The following is a 21,596-nucleotide window of genomic DNA, read 5'->3' as shown; positions in this document are numbered from 1 at the left end:
GTTGAGATAGATTTGAACTGATAATTCCAAGGAGAAGAAAATAAAGCACATTTAGAGCCAAGCCAGAGTGTTATGTGAGACGCTTGGAAAAGCAGAGGAGCTGCTCTGCCCCAGGGATGATGCACCCAGCGTAGCAGACTTCCAGTGGGCGACAGAACTCAAGTCCAGTTGGGCAGATTTCACTGTCCAAAGGGTATTTCCTGTGGGGATGAGGCAGGGTGTGGCTTACAGAGTCTTGAGTGAAGATCAGTCTGGGATGCCTTAGGAAAGATGATCATTAACAGATTGGACTTCTTGAAGGATGAGGGAGTCCTGGTCAGTAAACTAGTGGTGGCCAGCGCTCACATCTGGGTGCTCAAGAGAAAACAGACACGGGCTGGGGGCAGGCAGAAGGGCCAATAAAACCAAGTGGACGTCTCCCCAGAGCTGTCGCAGCTCACCAGGCTGCATTTGGAGACTTGGGTAGAGGTGTGCTTCTACTTGAAATACCTGGCATTGGGGACAGAGCCAAAGGCTGTGTGAGCTCCAGGCCACACAGGCAAAGACAAATGTCAAACGGATAAGGTATTTTTAAACCAGATTCGTTTTTCTTAAAACACGAGACTCTGCTACCTTTGTGGCAGATAGAATTCAGTATTAGAAATAGAAATGAGCTTTTAGGTCACGAGGCCACTCCTCAATGACCGGGTCAGGCATTCCTATTCCAGTGTGTGTTTTGTACTACTTGATGAGGCCCCATGTCTAATTTAGCATCTGGGTAACATCTGGAAGAATGGGTATTAGCGCATCCATCACTGACTGGGGAAGACAATTCCACAATCAAAAAGAAATCATGGTTAGAGAGGATATCGGTCTATTTCCCACTTAGTGATAAGGGCAAATTATTACCTTTCTCTTAATTTGGCTCATTAATCAGGAGTGATTGTGATCTCCCAGCTGTCACAGGAGATTGTCGGGGCCTTGTGCTCTAATTGTAGCTGTCACACTGTAAACCCGGTGGCATTATAATCCTGTAAGGCTTTTCTTACATCGAGTCTTTCCATTTATCTCATTTTCAGAATTGTTTTATACCCTCACGAGGGTGTATGTGTGCATGTGCGCACGTGTGTGTGTGTGTGTGTGTGTGTGTATGTATCTTCAAAGTATATGCATCTAAACAGGATGATTCTCTACAAATCCAGCCTTATTATGAGCTAGTTTTAGTCTGCTTTATTTAGAAGTTCAACAGACTGGACCAGTTGTTGGTTAGAGCACTAAGATACAATGACAGAGGGGAATGAAATGAGAAATTTTCTGTTCCCCATAACTGCTCACCACGATAATAGCAATGCCACCTGCTGAAGTAATGACTAATTAGATCCCAAGTCTTTAAGAGGGTTAAAAAGTGGCACCAATTTGCCTTTAGAACTAATACACTATAATATTTCCAAGAAGAAACTAAGAAAGGCTTACCATCCTTTTTAACTGGCGCTGCATCTGAATGCCCCCACCCACACTGTCTACGGTTATTTCTCATTCATGGTCCATGCCTCCTGGTTTAAGCCTATTCATTTTTCTTCTAATTTTAAGAATCAATAAAGCAAAATGGAAGCGGGTGTCATTATTTAGAATGAAAACACAGAACCTAATCATAGCTAATGAGTATAATAAATGCTACTCGGCGCCTCCTTGTTGTGTGTGTGTTTTATCCACAGAAGGTAACATAGGCTGAATAGCGAGGGTGCCAAGTTACAGATGGGATTGTGGAATGCTATTTGACAGCCGATTAGAGTAATCTGTCAGAAATGATGGCTTAATCACCATAACAGACTCCAAATTCCCTCATAGAATTCTACCCAGAGTAATCTAATTTTCCTGCAATATTTTATTTTATTTTTGCCAGGACTAAACAGTTAGATTCCTTAGGGTGTTTGTTTGTTTGCACCTTTAATTATACTGCATTATTTTAACCTAAATGTAAATAGGTAATGTCATTATTTCTAAATTTTTTTTAAGTCTGACTTGGAGCTAGATAAGCCAAAAGCGGATATGTGGCCCTGGGCTCTTTATGTTGGTCCCATCACTGGGCTATGAGGATACAAGACGGAAGCTGGGAGTTGAGCTGTGTTTGCTTTGTGTCCCCCCCACCCCTCCAAACAAGAAGGGCCATTCTTCCCAGTATGTTCCCTTAACTTTCAGATGAGACCTTTTTTTTTCTTCCCTCAGGGAATTTCCCATACTATGTCAAATGACGCCGATTATACCTCCAATGAACACTTACTATGCAGCCAGTGTTTTAGGCATTTCACATGATCAATGACGACTAAGAAGAAATCATAATTTATTTTCACTCTGAGCTTTTTTTTTTTTAGCCAGTTGTGATTTACCGTGGAAAGAAAAAGCTAACTCAGGTCATTATCCCGCTCAAATTTAACTTTTTTTCCTTGGCTTAGATCACTATGAGAAAAATAGATGTCAGAAAAAAAATTTTTTTTTTTTTTGGTGGTATTGGGGTTCCTCTGGGCTACACTCCCAGACCTATTTTATATGTTTGAAACAGGGTCTCTTACGCCAGCGCGGCTGGCTTCGAACCTGCGCAATCCTCCTGTCTCCGCCTCCCAAGCGTGGGGATTACAAGCGTGCGCCACCACGCCCGGCCCAGAAAATATTGATTGAGCCCGGCGTGGTGGCGCACGCTTGTAATCCCCGCGCTTGGGAGGCGGAGACAGGAGGATCGCGCAGGTTCGAAGCCAGCCGCGCTGGCTTAAGAAACCCTGTTTCCAAATAAAAATATTAAAAAAAAATTAGGTCTGGGAGTGTAGCCCGGAGGTAGAAGGGCTTCCAAGAACCCCAATACCACCAAAAATAATAAAAAATAAAAAATAAAGAAAATATTGATTGAAAATTTTGCGTGCACCTACTCTGATAGGTCATTGTTAAAATGCAGAGGAGCAGTTTGGGATAGCTTCAGTGTAGACAAAGCCAAGATGCTCTGCTTCTAGTATGAGGCTTGCATCTTCAGTTTTCTCCCGAATTTCTAAAGAAGTATGCAAGCAAACAGACCTGGAACCCAGGCAGTTAACACAGATAGTTGCCAGAGCCGTCCGATGTGAACGACGCTTTGCACAACAGCAGGTGGCCCGTGGGCTGAGTCACTGCGTAGATTCCAGTCTGCTTCCTGGCTCTGTCAGTTTGTGAATCACAACGTTTAGGATCTGGTGCCTTCAGAGAATCCAAATCGTTACTTCCCTCTCACCGAATAATTGATAGCAGATCTCACTAATTTGCTTCTCATCGACATAGGTACAGGACTTTTCAGATAACTTTTCCCAGGAAAGAAATCTCAGAGTCTCATTCCATTTTGTGAGTCTTATTTAGAAAGGCCTAAAGGATTAGTGGCTTTGACTAACATTGAATCTCTGAATTAGAACGGACATATAGTTCATCAGTAGTCAAGTGGTACATTAATCGGGACTCTACTTTCTTGACGTGACTATAAAACTATGATTTTTCTCATTCACTTGGTTCAGGCTTTTACACTCTCCTTCTTGCCTTTTCCAAGTTAAAAAAAACAAGATAATTTTTGTTCTTGGGAAAATTAAAAAATTTATATATATGTAAAAATAATGTGCTTATACACACATCCACAGATACACTACACACATTAACACATGAGTTTGTTTTTTTTTGTTTTTTATGGGTGCGATACTGGGGATGGAACCCAGAGGCATTCTACTTCTAAGCTATATCCCCCAGGCCTATTTTTTTTTTTTTTTGAAACAGAGTCTCACTAAGTTGCTGAGACTGGCTGTGAACCTGCAATCCTCCTGTCTCAGCTTCTCGAGTACTGGGATTACAGGCATGCACCACCACACCCAGCAATGAGTTTGTAATTGGGGAGAAACCTATAGATTGAAGTAGTCTAGCGTGGCAGAGGAATGCGTTGGTGAATTCTGGGCTCCTGGGGGCCCCCAGCTCACCCGCAGCCCAGCTGAGTGGCTGTGCGGCTTTATGCTGCGGGAGGGATGGGGTGGGGAAGCTTCGTGTCCAGCCCCAGTCGGCCTGGCTTTGAGTCTCTGCTCCCTCCTCACTTGCTGTGTGACTTGGCTGGGTTTTCTGGCCTCCCCTCTTTTATTCTCTATAGCACTAGGGCCAGTGTGAGAAAAAAAATTAGTGGACATGTGTCAAGGGCCTATAACAGACATCTGGGAAACGGAGAAAGGAAGGGATCATATCTTCAGTTAGCACCAAAATTGCTAACTTGTCGTTTTACTTACCAGTGAGAGCCACTGGTTTTAACTGATCTGAGGATTTATTTTGTTATCTGTATTCCCAGAGAGACGTCATTCTATTGCAGGGTTAGCCTGCTGTCACCATTTCAAACAAAAATAAAGAAGTCCTAAGGTTTTATTCAGTACTGGTAAATTGAAATGCTGAAAGCTATCTTTGCTTTTCCCTAACCTTTAAATACAGAGTATACAGGTAACAGGACAGGAGTGGGTGGCAGAAGGCTTACCTAGAGGGACGGGCGAGCCGGGGCCGTGGGGACCTTGCTGAGCAATGGGGCCTTTACAACACAGTCTTCAAGTTGGCACAAGTCTCTTTATCAGTCATAAAATTATTTTTAGAAAATTTCAGAAAGGATAGCTGCTTTGGGTAATGCATAGTTACTATACCTTGCATGAATCATTTTTGTGTTGGAGTAAAAGAAAAATACCGATTTGTCTTTACTGACTGGACGCTTTTATTCTCCTCACTTGGCACAGAGCTCTTTTACAAATTCGCTCCTTTCCCCTGCTTTTAAATATTTTATGGGCAGTAAGCTTATAATATGTGCCAGCACGGCTGTTCTCTCAAGGGGTCTGGATAGGTTTAATAATGAGATGTGTAAGAGGGACTCTGTAAAACCCATTTCGGGTTAAAAACGGCATGTTTTATTGAATCGCGTGTGAAAGGTGGCTAACTCATTAGTCGGTGCCGCCTGGGGTTAAACAAGTTTCGACATGAGTTCTCCTGTGTGTGGGAGACCAGCCGTGCCCCCTCCCCTCGGCCACTGCCACCCCCCAGCACTGCGTCTTCCAGAAAAGCCTGTGCTACCTTGGAATCCTTTCTCTAGCCAGCTCAGGACTGAGAGAGATGGGAGAAATCAGCACACTGGTTTGCAACAGGAACGCTCGAGGAGGCAGTCATTGGATGCTGGTGTCTGGCGGCCCGTTTAGTCCCTGTCCCTGTGCCTGACGCTTGGACTCCGGGCAGTACAGCGATCTCCAGATCTGGGTGCGGCTCTCTGTACCTGCACCTACGCCAGGACCTTGAACAGTGGCTTTTTTTCCAAAGCTGTATCCTCATTTTCATTTCCAAGAGCCGTAGCTGGGCTTTCCCATAAGGAATCTAAGGTCAACACACTGGGGAGAGAGGAGTTTGAGGCCGGCCACTCTGAAGCCCAGCTGGAAATGGAGGGAAAGAACAAGGAGAGACACGTGTCACCTCCTTGGAGCTGCGACAAGGGGGAAGCCTCACGCGGGCAGCTCCTGGGCTCGCCACCCCCAGCACCTTCCGCCCTGTGCGGCCAGAAGGGAGGGCGGGACGCCACTGTGCCTTCGTCCAGAGATGCCATGGTGTGTGTGGCTGGTGTGGGCTCTTAGCTTCGGGGTGGGAAGGAGAGAGCGACACAGGCAGAGTCTCAAAATGCACCACTTCCAAAGAAGCCATTCCACGGTGCATCGCAGCGAGGGCGCTTTGCTGAGTGATTTGAGGTGCTTTGCTGACAGACTCTGCCTCCTCTGGGCTTGTGATGCCAGGAGTTAATCCAGGTGCAACAGAAGTTCAACAGCTGATCTCTCAGGAACATACCTCTCTCTCCCCCACACCCACACCCACACTCTGGGAGAGGGAACCATTAAAAGTTCCCCTCCTCTGCCTAGGGCTGTGGTGCAGTCTGTAATCCCAATACTTGGGAGGCTGAAACAGAATGATCATGGTTTGGAGGCCAGCCTCGGTAATGTAGCTAGGTCTTCGCCAACTTGGGGAGACCCTGTTTCCAAATAGAAATTAAAATTGGACTGGGAGTGTGGCTCAGAGGCAGAAAGCAGTGAGTTCAATCCCCAGTGCCACCAAAAAAAAAATTCCCTTTTGTTATGTTCTCCCTCCCTCCCTCCCTCCCTGTGTGATACTGAGGATCAACCGCAAGGCCTCACATATGCCAGGCAACCAACTTTATGTTTTATTTGTTTTTAAACAAATAGAGCTAAGTAGAGACTAAGATGTTACCCAGCACCCTAATGTGTGACTTTGGGCAAAATGTTATGATGCAATGAAGTGAAAGAGGGACTCACACACAAATCTCCCAAGAAACAGATCTCAAAGTCTATCTTCCTAGAAATATAAACTTGAAGAACTGTAGGTAGGTGGAACGTACCCGCAGACAGGGTGGAGCTCCAGGTCTGCGAGCGCACTGCCCAGAGAGAGGCGGTGTGAGCGCAGGGGCGGTCCTGCGGCCTTTTGAGTTGCTCCAGGTAGAGCTGACTTAAGCAGGAGTAACAGGCTCATCACTCACGTCCATCATGAGTGCAAGTCAGGAGCCGGGCTCATAAAATCCCGCAGTATAGACAGATCGTGTAGCACAGGCCATTGGCTTTTTTTCTTTAGACAACAGCCAGTTCTGTGTGATTAGAGAGATGCAGGCTCAGTTTGAGTAATTCACGTCTCTAAGGAGACTCCTTGCAGAAATTCTTGAAGAATCATGTGCTCACTCACCGCAGGCAGAGGAGAACCCCCCCGGGGAGCTGGCCACATCCCTGACTCTAGGATTTCCTCCAGCCGCGAGACCTCAGACCCCTGGGACTCCAGGGCCAGTGTCTCTGGGCCTTCCCTGGCCTGCTGCTATCACGGGGACCTTGGCTGCATGGAGGTGCCTCCCCCAGCCCCATGCTCTGGGAGCAGATAGGACCAGGATCCCGAGCCAGTTGCAAGCAGTGTTGAGAATCAGCAGTTCTAACCCCATCGATTTATTTCATCCTTAGTTCTTGAGAAAGGTGCTGAGGATGTGACACCTGGCTGCCCTTCTGGTGCCCAAGGCAGCTTTAATTCAATTTACCTGAATAGACCTGCATTATTTTCTTCCTTGACATTCGATCCATGAGTATAGGACTCACTTATTAGTGTTATTATATTTAGGTATCTTGTTTTTGGTGATGATCTTCATTAGGAACTCCTGTGAGTTTCCCCTCTTGATTAGAATATTATATTGCCATTCTTTTGCTGTTGTTGTTTTGTTTTGGTAGCAGGCATTGGAACACTGGAGGGTGGGGGTATTATACCTCTGAGCTGCACCACCAGCCCTTTTTTTATTATTCTTGCTACATTGCTGAGTCTCAAGCCTCTGATTCTTTTGTCTCAGCCTCCCAAGTACTAGGATTACAAGCCTGTCCCCCCATGCCCGGCTCATATTGTCACTCTTTACAAACAATATGGCCAGTTTACTCTTCTTCTGAGCTTTCGAATATGTGTTCTCTTCCCTGAAATGCCCTTCACGCATCCTCTGGCTAACACGAAGACTCCTTCAAGGAGCCACTCAGACATCAGCTCATCTGAGAATTTTGTCCTTACTCCTTCTGCAGACATCTGGTCTCTGCGTCCCCGCATCTGTATGCCTTAGCACAGGACAGGGCATGTTCTGGAGGACAGTTGTGTTTCTCCATCATGATGGAGAATCTTTCATTTCTCTGTCAGCATCAATATGTCTGATAAGAGCAGGAGCAACTGGGTGGATGAGTAGCCCTGGAGTCAACCTGGGTCACATCTCTGAAACCTTATCCGCGGTAGGGAACAAACCCCATTATTCTAATCTGCAGCGTTAGACTGCCCACTCACTTGGAGTAACTTTTCTGCTCCACCTGAGAAATCTCCCATGGTTCTTTGAGCGGAAGTAAAATAACGCTATGAGAACGTGACTCCTCCACACCGTTTATGTCTTCCTTGACATTTTCAACCGGTATGTGATCAGAAATTTGTAACTCAAATGAACTGTTCATGATAATGAGCCATTCTTAAAACAGACCTGATTGAACACCTTTCTCGAAGAAGGTCAGCACGCTTTACATACATTATCTGGATCGACTTAGGAACAGAGCTGGCAGGAGAGTGACCACCCATTCGAATTCACCCTGGCTTGGCCATCCAGGTCTCTGTTGAGAGGATCCCCCGCCCAGTCTGGGCCCAGTAAAGACCAAACCGAAGTTCAAGCAGCTGCAAGGAAACCAGGACAGAAGTCTTACTGGAACTCCAGTCATGAGGCTACAAGACCAAGTGTGAGGGAGCTTAGGGGAAGGAAAGATGACTTTCACCAGAGCGGGACTGCAGACGCCTTCAAACGAGTATTTGGCTCCTTCAGTGAGCGAAGAATGTGGTTCTTAATCGAAGGCCCATATGTCCAAGTCCCATGTTGGCTATTTCATGGAGAAGTGATGTGGTATGGGAGGGAGAATCATCACTAGATTAAGAACAGGGAAATTAAATTTATAACCCCCAGTTCACCATTAACCAGCTGTGTGTCCTCAGTGAAGTCGCTTCTTCCCTGCAGACCTATCAACCGGGAGTGTTGGACTACGTGATTTCCAGGGCCTTTGATCAGCTGTAGAGTTGAATGGTGCTGCCTGTTCACTCCTAGACACCCTCCTGCAGCCCTCAGGCACTGCACAGGTCACCTAAGGCTCCTAACACCTGCCTTTGCTCCTCTTCCAATGTCCGTCACCAGTATTTTTTAGTGCATTCATATCTGCCCCCATGGTGGACTGTATGCTCATGGAGGGCAAGAGCCATGTTCATTTCATTTTCGTGTCCTACAGATAATGTGAGCACGTCTGCCTGCTCTCTCCTAGATCTTTTCCCTGGGAATCTTATCTGACCCTTTCAGTTATCTTAGTTCTGTGCCAGCCTTTCCTATCATGAAAGGAAAGATGCTACTTATCATTCTTGCCCCATTGAGCCTCCTGTTCTCCCCGCTTTGCAGCTAATCTCAAAAGAGTAGTCTTCATTTATCAAATTCACTGACATCCTCCTGTTGCTCCTCCACCCCCTACAATCTAGAGTTCTGGCCTCATAGAAACTGCTTTAGATGAATTCTTTGAAGAATTTTTTATCACCAATCCAAAAAGACACTGGCATTTTCATCGTAGCCTCTATCATCACTCATCCTGACTACTCCCTGGTTCTGGAAGCTTCCCCTCTTGTGACTCCTATGGGACCAGTGGAACCTGCTTACCCTGACTGATTGTCATTTGCTCTTTGCCCTCTGATACCTCTTTCTGCTATTCTTCCTGGTTCTGTCCCTGGCATTTTTCCCTCTTAAGTCCCTCCCTGAGAGCTTCGTCAATGCCTATGGCTTCTGCTACCACCCCTCCCAGTGCTCTTGAGCTTGCCTCTCTCTTGAGCCCACATCCCCAGCTTCTCTCTACATGACTAGGATGTCCAGACCTGTTTTCTTCAAAAGTAGTTCGCTCTTTGGGCTGGGGTCCCATAATCCACCTGGTGGGCCAGGCCTGGTGTTTGCCCTCGTCCCCACAGCCAGCCAGTTACCACTGCAACGTAAGCCTTCATCAGTGTCCCCTGACTGCTCCAAGTAGCCTCTAAATATCCCCCTGCCTCCTGCCTCTCTTCTATACCCCACCCAGATGACTTTTCTAGTCTACAGATTTGGGCGTGTTGCTTCGCTACTTAAATCTTCTATATCTGACCATGAACTGATGTCAGATTTTCAGTTTCTTAACTCACAAGGTTATATAACACCTGTATGGAGAATGCTGACACTTTTGTAGTCCTTCCTTGGTGCCTTCCAAGTTTACAGGATAAAGTCCTTATGGGAAGGAAAAGAGTTTTTGTTTTTGTTTTTTGTTTGTTTTTTTGTTTGTTTTTGGACTGGGGATTGAAACCACAGGCACTTTATACCTCTGAGCTACACCCCCAGTCCTGTGTCTATATTCCATCTTGCTCACTAAATTACTGAGGGCTTCGCTGAGTTGCCAAAGCTGGCCTCAAGCCTGTCTCTAGCCTCTTTCCTACCTCTGTGTCTTTGCATGAGATAGCCCGTGGGGTTCACACAGCACCCCTCTTCCTGGGCTGGCAAGTCCAAAGGCCAGAAATAGATACAAGCCTTCGCCTCTGTCCCCAGGCAGAGCGAAACACCTGCGCCCCTCAAAGGACCTCAGTGTTACCTGTCCTCCGGCACCTGCCTTGTTGCTCGGTTGGCTTGTGTCCCGGCGTCTCCCACTCTACGTGAACACCAGGAGCGCCTCGCTGGCTTTGTTCCAAAGCCTCAGCCTCAAGCCTGACCCACAGGAGCTGCTTCCCCCATGTTTTCTGAATGTGCAGATAGGTGCAGACTAGAAGGCTAGCTTAAAGGCTCTCTAGGTCTTCCCAAACTTTTCCCTTTGTCCTGCTCTCCAGGACTGTGGGGTAGAGGCCCTGCGCCTCATCCTGAACGAAGGGTTTCCACACTTTCCTTCTGCCTGCTTCTGAAGGATATGTTCCTCTGTTTTCTGAAAAGACTGGTCTCCATAGGCCCCTTAAACATTCTGTTCTCAGTGTAGCCTGTGCTCTACGAATTGCAGATATGGATGAATGAAGTGGGACAGCTAGTCGACCCCGCACCTTAAGGCCCATGTTCTCTGCATAAGAACATCATGCCCTTTAGGGGAACTGTGGCAGCTCTGAATGACTTAGCCTCTTATCCCACGATGCTCCTCCCTCTGCCTTCTTCCTCTTGTGTTCTAAAGACCCTGGCAGGCATTAGGTGCACATGGGCTGCCTGATAATAATTTCCCATCATATAAGTGCCAGGGCCAAGTACCATTTCCCTTTCATTTAAATTAGATAAAACCCAGAGCTGAGGCTTGCCAGGGATGGAAGTCCACTGGGGAAATTAAAGGTTCGGAGTGAACGGGACCCATTATAATAAAGGCATCTGCACAGCCAGCGATTCCATCTACCCTGTGGCTTCTGTGTTCCTTGGGGTATGATGAAATATGAAGCAAGAGGACCTTTGAAAGTAGTTTGAGGAATTTATTTTAATTGGAAATGGTCGTAGCATTCTGTGCTTGGAGTAAACTCTGCAGCTCATGCACAGTGGTGGGATCGGCACTGTAGGAAGAGAGATGGCACACCCTGGCCCGCCATGACTCAGGCTCGGCCCCATGTGCTTCAGGTTCTGTCTGCCCCTGCGTCTGTGCTGATTGGGATCACAGGCCCAGGCTCCCTCTCACCCCCCCTCCTTCTCTCCTTTCTCCTTCCCCTCCATTGTTTGATTGGCTCTGCCCATTCTATACATACGTACGTTTAACAAAGTGCATATGCTAATGGTGGTTTACACTTGTAATTCCAGAAATTGAGACTGAGACAAGAGGATTGCGGATTAGAGGCCAGCCTCAGCAACTTAATGAGGCCATCTGCAACTTAGAAAGACCTTGTTTCAAAATACAACGTAAAATAGAGCTGGGGTTTTAGCTCAGAGGTAGAATGTCCCTGGGTTCAAGCCCCAGTACTAACACACACACACACACACACACACACACACACACACACACACACACACTCTTTCTAGCGCCTCCATCAGTCAACTGCTAGACCTTCAAAATTACTCATAACTACATGACCTAAGAAGGAACCCACAAAGCAGACAGAGAAACTAGAAGAGAAACAAAGATAATCTGCATTTAAATCCGTAATACTACGATCATAAGCGCAGATCTTTTCCAGCACCTCCTAAGCTCTGCTTATGCGCGAAGCGATCTGCGCGCGCTTTCTCAGTTCCCACAACCCTTCTCACAGATGAGGAGACTGAAGAGCAGAGAAGTTAACACACTTGCCCAAGATCATGCAGCTGCAGTGAACTACAGGCCCAGAATTATCTACCCAGAAGCTGGGCGTGATGGCACCTACCTGAAATCCTAGTATTTGGGAAGCTGAGACAAGAGGACCGCAGGTTCAAGGCCAGCCTCAGAAACCGAGTGAGACTTGCAGCAACCTAGTGAGATCCTGTTTCAAAAGAAAAAAATTTAAAAAGGGCTAGGAGTGTAGTTTGGAGGTAGCATGCCCCTGGGCTCAGTCCCCAGTACCATAATAAGCAAATAAATAAATCTACGCAATCGGGAGGCACAAACTATATATTAAACGGCAGACCAGATTTCAAACTCAAGTCTGACTCAAAAACCCAAGCTTTTTAAATTAAAAACGGTTATATTCCTGAACTCAAAACTTCGGATTGCTTTTAACATGGGTAATTTTACCTGGGAGAAGAGTCATTAGGATTGACGCGCCCTTGTAACAGTCACGGTGCTCACGTGGAATAGTAGCGGATACCTTAGACTGGCTGTACAGTTGTTCAATCTGCCTTTACTTTCTCACTTTTGTATTTTTAGATGCATCATCCCATTCAGATGAAGCCTGCAGATAGTGAAAAGTCAAACGGTAGGTGGTAACCAACTGTCTCGTTTAATAATGTCCGGTTCTTTAAGTTAAAAAGTCAGAGGGGAGGAGGGAGCCAGCCCCAGCTGCTCGTCTTCCCTGGAATGTGGAGCTCCTTGGTCCAGGCACTGTCCACCATGATCAGCACACTCCGTTCTCCTGTCTCATTAATCTTTGGGATAGGGAGAGCAAGAGCGGGTCTGGTGAAGCACACCTGTGATCCCAGTACTTGGGAGGCTGAGACGGGAGGATCGCAGGTTCGAAGACAGCCTCAGCAAAGTCACAAGACTCTCAGCAACCTAGCGAGACCCTCTTTCAAGAGAAAAAATAAAAAGGGCCAGTGTGTAGTTCAGAGCTAAAATGCTCCTGTGTTCAATCTCCAGCACCAAACTGAACTAAACTAAAAGGTCTGTAAGCTGTTACAGGGTATGGGTCCCTCTGCTTGGGGTTGCCTTTTGGGGTGGCCCTGTGACATCTGGCTCTTTACTATCTCCCCCAAAGCAAAATAGGAATACCTGGTGGGTGGGCAGAGGGCATGAGTGGAAAAGCAATTGCTTGGTAAGAGCTGGGCTAGTTTTGTTTGTTTTTGTGTTTTTGTTTTTGTCTGTCTTTCCCATTTGTTCCTCTTTGACTATCTTACTGCACTCTTCTCTAAATTATACCAATACATTTGCATCAGAATTCAGTCTGCTGATTAAATAAACGTACACTTGCTGCAGAAACATGCATTTGATGAGGTCCATGGAAAAATTGGGACTTGACTCTCTTACGCACTGGAGGGTTGATAGCCCGCATTTCTCTCTCTCAAGTTTTTGCTTTCATTTCTACAAACCGTCTGTCCCTGCTTTGTTCTTTTTAATTTGCTGAAATGTATGTTAAAAGAATCATCTACCTTCTTAGACCACAGAGCTCCTCCGTCCCCCAAGACTGGCATAATCAGCCCTGCTTCCTTCTAGCCGGCCGCTTTGCACCTCATTAATTAGTAATCAGGGCAGAAGCCACGCACCAAGAGATCCACATATCTGCAAATGTAAATTATGATTGGGCTCTAGATCTCTCCACAAGGCTTTCCATTGCTAATTGTAGTGCATCCCATTGTCTGGCTTCTTCACAGACTAGAAAGTTTTGAAGAAAATTCCAGATGGTTGTGTGGTGCTACCAGCACGTGGCTTTTCTCTGCTTTCCTCTCTTGGAGTGTAGACTCTGCTGTTTTCCCCGTGTCTTCTCAGTCCTGTGTTTTCCTAGTTTCATTTCCATTTTTCCAGTACTGCTTTATCACAGATTTGGCATTTAGTGTCAGAAGTCCTAAAATCTGCCCCTGTGTGATGAGACCGTGATGGCTTTCATTGGCCTTCTTGCTAGTTGGTCACTGATCGCTCCCTGGGTGTCTGGCAGGCTGCTAGGGGCTGGGGCTGCCCCAGTGAACCTGATAAGGGAGAGAAGACTGCGACCCCAAGAGGCGGGTCCCTGCGCTGTGGGACTTGCATTCGGCTTGCTGACTTAAGTACCTCATAGTCTTCACAAGGGATTTGAATCTCCTCATTCATAAAATGTGAAGAGTCACCGCTGCCACCCATACGTTGGCTTTTTTCTTGTTCTGGAGACTCAAATAAAATGTTTGTAACATTCTTTGTAAGAGCACTTCTGAAAAATGATGATTACCATTATCGCCCAGAGATGCTCCGCTGGTGTAGGGTCCTTTTCTGAACACGGCTGCCTACACAGCAGGCAGGTTCCTTTGCAGAGCCCTTGAGCTTCTTGGCTCCAGAGACGCTCGCCGGTGGTCTGCCTGTTCCACAGTGGGTGACAGGGGAGATGGATTTCGTGTTCATAGGATGATTCCTATCAGTGTGGATCTTCTGGGAGTTTCTGGACACCAGCAGATGGTCTGTATCCTTAGACCCCATAGTTATTAGAACTTTTTGAGGACAAGGCCCATAGAGCAGAAGTCTGTGGGAAAGAGTCTGTCCTAGTTGTGAGCCTTAGGTTATATTTATAAAGACACAATGAATTAGATAGCTGAGTTGAAAACGTTGGACCTGGAATACCAAGATCATTGTAAGACAGAACAGATTCTTCTTTTGCATTTTGTACTATGCAGCTGCACAAGCGGACTTAGCAGTCCTCTCTGTAGGCAAGCTTCCGTGAGTCCTCGGAGAGATGTGTGGCTCCTGCTGTCCAGTGTCCACTCTCAACATGGAGGATAGCATTTGCTTTGGGTCTAGAGCCACAGCAACAGGATAATGCTGTCACGTCATGGGCGGCCCCAGCTTGGCACAGTCTGAGAAGCCAAGGCGGATTGGACACCATTTTACTACCAGGATAGGAACGGTGTTCATCTGCAGTACGCTTGTTAACGAAGGAGCATGGGGCAGCCGCTAAGGGCTATTTTGAGAAGTCTGGATTTCATTCCTGACTCTGTACTTGTTAGTTGTGCCCTGGGGCAAGTTCCTGAACCTACCTCAGCCTCAACATCTTCACCTGTAAAAGCAGCTACAATAGTGTAATTTGAACCCATTTTATAACGTCTACCTCACAAGGCTGTTTAAGAACTACATAAGTTAACGTCTACAGGAAGCTTAGCATAATACCTGGCACACAGCAAGTGTACGCTGTGCAAAGTTATGCTAAATTTACACCGTAATTCCACTAGCTGAAGGAGAGGCTTTGGCGCATTCTAAGTTTGTGCAGGCGTGGGCTGTTGATACCGAAGTTTGGGGCCAGTTCTGCCTTTGCTGTGTAGACTGACCTCCACAGTAACAGAAGAAAAAGGTGTAACTGGGCTTGAAAGCTACATGCCCAGGGCCCTTCTTTCAGGAGGCCCAATGGACTCTCACCCTGCAGAGACACAAGCAGGCTTCACGGTTCTCTTTGGATCTAGTTTAGGAATCAGAAGACATGTATAATTTTCTAAAACAAGCGATAAAAAGCTACAGGCCTTTCTGATGCCACAAGGCATTTTTGACAGGTAAGCATAGTTTCAAAAGCTCAAAGAGCACAAAGATTTCTTTGGCTCGGGATGCCCTAAATAGCTCCTGTAGCTGTGAAAGAAGTGTAACGAGGGCTAATTGCACTTTTATTGAGTTTGCTGACATTTATGCACAGCACAAAGAACTCATCACAGTTAGACAGTTACTGTCTTCATTATCTGTGCGCTCGGATTTCTGAAACTCCGTATTTGCTGAGCAAGAAAGGGCCGCTAATCACAGATCAGTTAGTGATGGACAAATGAATCCCAGAAAAGCAATCACCCTTCGAAGCCCTCATCCGGCTAGAGATTCTGATAAAGGGAACCTCTGTGGTGAGCCAGAAAGTTAGATTGCTCATAGATCACATTTGGATCTTCCTGAATGGGCTTCTGAAATCTCCCTGGCTTCCTATGGTCTGCTCGTTCAATCAGTTCTGATTTTAGCTGTAGCCTCTAGCATATTTATGCAAACTCACAGCATTTTATTTTATCCTGCCCACATGCTTCCACTCTGCCAGGTGTCCAGAAAAAGAAAAAAAAAAATCCTGCTCTGGATAAGCAATAAAATGTTGGGGCCATTAAGAAGAGCTCACTGAAGTCCTCAACCAATAGCCCCTTAATAGTGCACACCCATAATCTCAGCACATGGGAGGCTGAAACAGGAGGATTGCAGATTCAAGGACAGCCCCGGCTACTTAGTGAGCCCCTCCGCACCTTAGCAAGACCCTGTTTCAAAATAAAAAATAAAATAGGGGTAGCTGGGTGTGGTGGTGGATGCTTGTAATCCTAGTACTTGGGAGGCTGAGACAGGAGGATGGCGGTTCACAGATAGCCTCAGCTACTTAGTGAGGCCCCTGCAACTTAGTGAGACCTTGTTTCAAAATGAGCCTGGGGTTATAGCTGGAGGTAGAATGCCCCTGGGTTCCTTCCATACTACTGCAAAAAATATACATACATACATACATACATACATACATACATACATACATACATACAAAAAGTAAAATAGGGCTAGGAATGTAGCACAGAGGTAGAATGCCCCTGGGTTCAATCCTCAGTACCAATGTATATATTCAACTGTCAACAGAATCTGACTCTTTTTGGGAGGTGGGGAGAATTCATTGCAGAAAATTGAGTGATGAGACAGGAAAAACATTCGAGTAGGTGTGAATTTAGTGTATTCCCTTTAACACAAACATAATTACTGTCTTTTGCCCTGTGTACCATCTGTATGCTATTCTGTCTACCATCCAGCTTTTAGTCCTCTCTTGCTATATAGAAGAAGGTACCAGCTTCATAAGATTTAAAGACAGTTGCTAAGCCAGGTGCAGTGGCTGCTCACCTGTGACCCCAGCAATCTCAGCGTGGGGAGCTGAGGCAGGAGCGTCACAGGTTCGTGGCCAGCCTCAGAAACTTAGTGAGAATTTCATCAACTTAGCAAGACCCTATTTCAAAATACAAGAATAAAACAGGGCTGGGGTTGTAGTTCAGAGATTGAATGCCCTGGGGTTCCATTCCCAGGACCATAAAATTAAATTAAATTAAAATAGCAGTTGCTGAAGCTAGGCTATCAGTGAGTACTGAGAAAAGCCCTTAGGTTGCCTGCAGCTCAGTCCTGACTATCATGCCATGCTTCTCGCTGCAAAGAGGATTATTTCTACTCAGTAGACAGAGCCTGTAAATCCACCCTGCCTTAAACCTTCCCACCTCCCCACTGCTGAGGGTCCTTAGAGCCTGGAATCCAGAAATGCTCCTTAAGACCACTGTCTCTTTCCCTCGAGGCCTCCCAAACCTTCAGGGTCCACACGTCACGTTCAGAGCCAGCAGGAGTCAGGATAACTCAAACATTGTCAGGAAAGTGAGAAGACCCGAAAACCTCCACTAAAACGAGGAATCACGGGTACTTCCATCCAGCTCCTTTCTGATTTGCTGGAAGAGGAAGAAGTAATTTTGAAATTCAAAGCGGAGAGACTCACAGATTTTGGAGGCAGTAATTAAATGCCATATGTTAACACCAACACATTGAAAAGTTGTTAATTAATTCAGGCAGCCCTGAATCCAGGTGTGACTTTGACAGATTGTACACCAGGGTGTTAGCACAGACTTACAATTAGGGATTTTTTTTAAAATGAAGTTTCTATTCCCCTAACTTTAAAAGTCACTCTTATACTTAAAATGTTAACCCCTTCTCAGTGTGCCCTGGGAGGAGAAGTAGCCGTCAGTGGCCCTGGCTTGGGACCCCTTTGAGATCTCTTGTTCTGATGGAGAAGACCAGACCCCAAGTGTGCAACTTCCCTTTTCTACTCTTTATTTTGAAACATGGTCTGAACTAAGTTGCTGAGGTCTCAGGAAATTGCTGAGGCTGGCCTTGAACCTGTGATCCTCCTGCCTCCACCTCCCAAATATTGGAATCCCAGGGGTGTGCCACCACACCTGGCTTATTCTTTTTTTAAATTAATTCCCCTAAAGCACATAGCAGACTACTATGAATATAACAGTTTTCATTTTAAATAAGTAGGTTCATTTTAAAAATCCACATTCTTAGGGATTGAAACAATAAGTGAGACTGCCTATGATAATTTAGGAAAATTTTACCAAAAATGATGAAAAAGTTAAATGAACTCATAATATTTATGTTTGCCTAGAATGTTTACAAAGGGATCCTGTTAGGAATCCTTAGCATGGGAATACATTATTTTTTTTTTATTCTTTTGTTTTTGTTTTTGTTTTTTGTTGATACTTAAAATTGAACCCAGGGGAATTCTACCACTGAGCTACAACCCAACTCTTTTTATTTTTTATTTTGAAACAGAACCTGTTTCAAAGTTGCTGTATGCTGGCCTTGAACTTACACTCCCTGTGTCTCAACCTCCCAAGTTCAGGGATCACAGGCCTGGGCCACTGTCCCTGGCTTGGGAATGCATTTTATAAACAAATTTTTTCTTGGAAAATCGGGGAAACTCAAAGGAGAGGAAAGCAGGATATCTTTATTCACCCCTGTTTTGCCATTAAAACAAACGTGGCCCAACTGTGAAAACCACAGTGAAACTTTTGTGGTGTAAAAGATTGTGAAGTCTAGTTTCCTTAATTCACATAGGTGTACAGAGCTCACACCAGGGCAGGAGAGAATGAGGATTTTGAGATATATATATATATATATATATATATATATATATATATATATATATCTCGCATAATATAGGTTTCTTTCTCTTTTAGCTAATACTTGGTTTTTGGGGGGTTTTTTTGTTTTTGTTTTTGTTTTTTTTTTTAATGAGCAAAATCTTCCTTCTTACTGCCTGGCTGTTTATCCTTAGTGATGGCTGGGAAATCAGGATTTCCCCCATAAGTATCTTCCATTTTCTTAATATTCATCTCAGGAAAAAAGATCATATTTTGGCTCACTCAGGAGCTGCCTGTTTAAGTTAACCAGAGCATCACCCTGGAGGTCAAAACCTGTGAATTGTTTTAGTTAAACACCACAATTACAGGTTTACTAGTGAAAGCAGGGACCGAGTGGAAACCTTTATTTGCTTTTATTTAAGAGATCTAAAACCAGGTTCTTCAAGATAAAAAGAAACAAAACAAGATTTTGGTTTTTTTTTTAATTCTCATACAACTGGGTGTGGTAACACACACCTGTAATCCCAATTCTTAGGAAGATCACAGGCTCAAGGCCAGCCTCAGAACTCAGCGAGACCTGTTTCAAAATTAAAAATAAAAAGGATGGGGGTGTACATCAGAGGTGAGACCCCTGGGTTCAACCCCCTGTGCCCGCAAACAGTCCTCATAAAGGTGCCAGCCATAGTTTTATGGAGATAAAAGTCCCAGAGCTAAGAGGAAAGAATGAATAAGAATTACAAACTGGAAGCCTTTCTTCCCCTCATCTGCCCCTTTTCAGCTAACTCCATCCATTTCCCCTTCCTGTTCAAGGGACTGCCCCTCCTCATAGCCTGTGTGACCACAATCCTCACGTGTGGGTCCAGGCACCGTGAGAGCCTGTGCTCATCCTGAGGTTGGAGACCACGAGTCTCCTTTGTAAAGAAGGCTCCTTGCCAGGGCGCCGCTCTTCCTATAGCTCAGTTCCACCAGCACTGCCCCCGGCTACTAGGCTTTCACCGGTTCACAGTGGACCTGGTACTCGTCTACTCTGAAGGTAGGAAAAAGAACTTTAATTGAACTGGTCACAGTGACACACACCTGCAATCCCAATACTTGAGGAAATGAGATAGGAGGACCCCAGGTTCGAAGCCAGCCTCGGCAACTTAAGAGGCCTTCTGCAACTTAGTGAGACCTGTTTCTAAGTAAAATCGGGCTGGAGGTGTAACTCAGATTGAACCCTGGGTTCATTCCACATATACACAACACACACATGCACACACCAGATAATTTTCATTGAAAATGTTTTCATCTAAATACAGGAAGTCAGCCATTCACCAGTCACCTGTCCAAGAACCTGAGCCCATCCCGGCCTCCGCTCAGGTCTGTCTTTAAGCACCACCACGCACAGTCACCTCTGCCTGTCTGCTGCTATCCTTTCCCTTGGCCCCCTGCCCTCTACAGATGAAGCAGGAAGGCTGCCTGGTTAATTCCTTGCACCCCCCCCCCATTCACTACCAGTCTGTCTAGAATCTGTTCACAGGTTAAATGGGCCTTAAAAGAGGCCTAAGCTTTCTCCAAGCTACCTTAGGGGCTTCCACAGTGTGGAGAGAGAGAGACGGGAGAAAGGGATTCTGTCTGCTTCTCCAGCATCGAGCACCTCGGAGTCAGGGGGGCTAAGTGTCCGAGGTCACTCCTCAAGTGAGCGGCAGCGCCTCGGTCCCCCTCCAAGGTGCATCTTCCTCCTCTGGACTTAGGAGACTCTGTGGTTGTGAAGGACCTCACTAAATTGCTCAGGATGGCCCAAGCCTTCAATCCTCCTGTCTCAGCCTCCCAAGGACTAGGATTACAAGCACGCCCCACCTGCATGGCTCCACTAGACCCCTTTTAAGTACTCAGGAGCCACACATGGCTTTACTTGCATGTAGGACAGCAGACGTAGGGCCTCCGTGGCTGAGAACTGTGCTGGACAGCGTGGCTTCTGCATGCGCCACAGGCTCCACCAGCTCTTCACAAGCACACCTAACCCGGCTCCCGGAGGGCAAGACTGTGCTTAATACAAGTCCCAGAAGCAACTGGCCCTGGAGAGTCTGGAAAAAAAATAGTTGGTTAAATAAATTACTGTCCAGGGAAGGCCTAATGGAAACAAAGCCAATTCAGTAGCAATGATTAGAGTGTAAGAGATTATAATGCAGAGTTAGACCAAAGGTTTAGCCATAGTGACTGGTGGCAGAGTTCTTCCCCTAAGCCAGGACTCTTTGTAGACCTGGAGGCCACCTCCTCCTCTTCTCTCTTTCTCTTTTTAAATCTATGGAATGAATTGAATTAAAGCAATAGAAAATAAGCAGGACTTTTCCCTGTAGGCATCTTTGATGTCCTAAAAAAAAAAAAAAAAAAAAAAAAACAGGCCTTGCCTCTAAAAGAGGCTCCATCCTGAAATCGGTTCTAACCTCGCCTCGCCGGCCAATGTAGGTCGCATCCTGAGCTCATACATAGAAATTTTGAGGAAAATCATGTGGATCATCTCAAGCAAAACCTGCAGTATCTTTTCCCCCATCAGACTGCAGCTTGCACAGCTTGTCACCATGCCTATCCCTCAAGAATCCTCCTCTGAGTGGTTGGAATGGCATCCCTCCCTCCTCGCCCTTCTTTGGCTAAGGGCTTCACTAGGGTGGGCCGGAGCCCTAGGAGGCGGTTATCAAGCCTGCCCTTCTTTCTCTCTTTGCTAGAACTGACTTCCATTCCTTTGTAACCAGCTTCACTGGTTAGAGCAGAACCAGGCGTGCCATCCAGTGAGCGCTCACTGTCCCTCCCACAAAGGACTTTGTAGCTCTCCAGAGAAGTGAGACCCTCCCTCTCACTCTCATCCCGCTCAGTGGAGACTATGCCGTTCCAAAGAGAGGGGGAAGAAGGGTTTCTTCCCTTTGTTTCTTTGTTTAAAGATGTATGTATGTATGTGTATATGTATTTACTTATTTATTTTTGTGGTACTAGGGATTGAACCCATGGACATTCTACCTTTGAGCTGGGCCCCAGCCCTTATTTTCTTGGTTTCAAAACAGGGTCTTACTGGGTTGCTGAGTCTCACTGT

General features: G+C 45.9%; 1 protein-coding gene across 27 annotated transcripts in view; it reads left to right on the top strand.

Moving 5' to 3' along the window:
• CELF2 (CUGBP Elav-like family member 2) overlaps positions 1-21,596 on the top strand; it is a gene marked incomplete at both ends in the record, with an annotated part of 565,297 nt that overhangs the window by 471,151 nt on the left and 72,550 nt on the right. For all 27 annotated transcript variants that reach the window (XM_080717280.1, XM_080717283.1, XM_080717285.1 and 24 more), the window contains one exon: positions 12,393-12,441. In XM_080717280.1, coding sequence (XP_080573406.1) covers positions 12,393-12,441 — 49 coding nt within the window. The remainder of the gene's footprint in view (positions 1-12,392; positions 12,442-21,596) is intronic.

The sequence above is a fragment of the Muscardinus avellanarius genome (assembly GCF_963383645.1).
Source record: "Muscardinus avellanarius genome assembly, chromosome: 20".
Lineage (NCBI taxonomy): Eukaryota > Metazoa > Chordata > Mammalia > Rodentia > Gliridae > Muscardinus > Muscardinus avellanarius.
The sequence above is the reverse complement of the archived record's forward strand: the minus strand, read 5'-3'. Positions and strand labels throughout refer to the sequence as shown.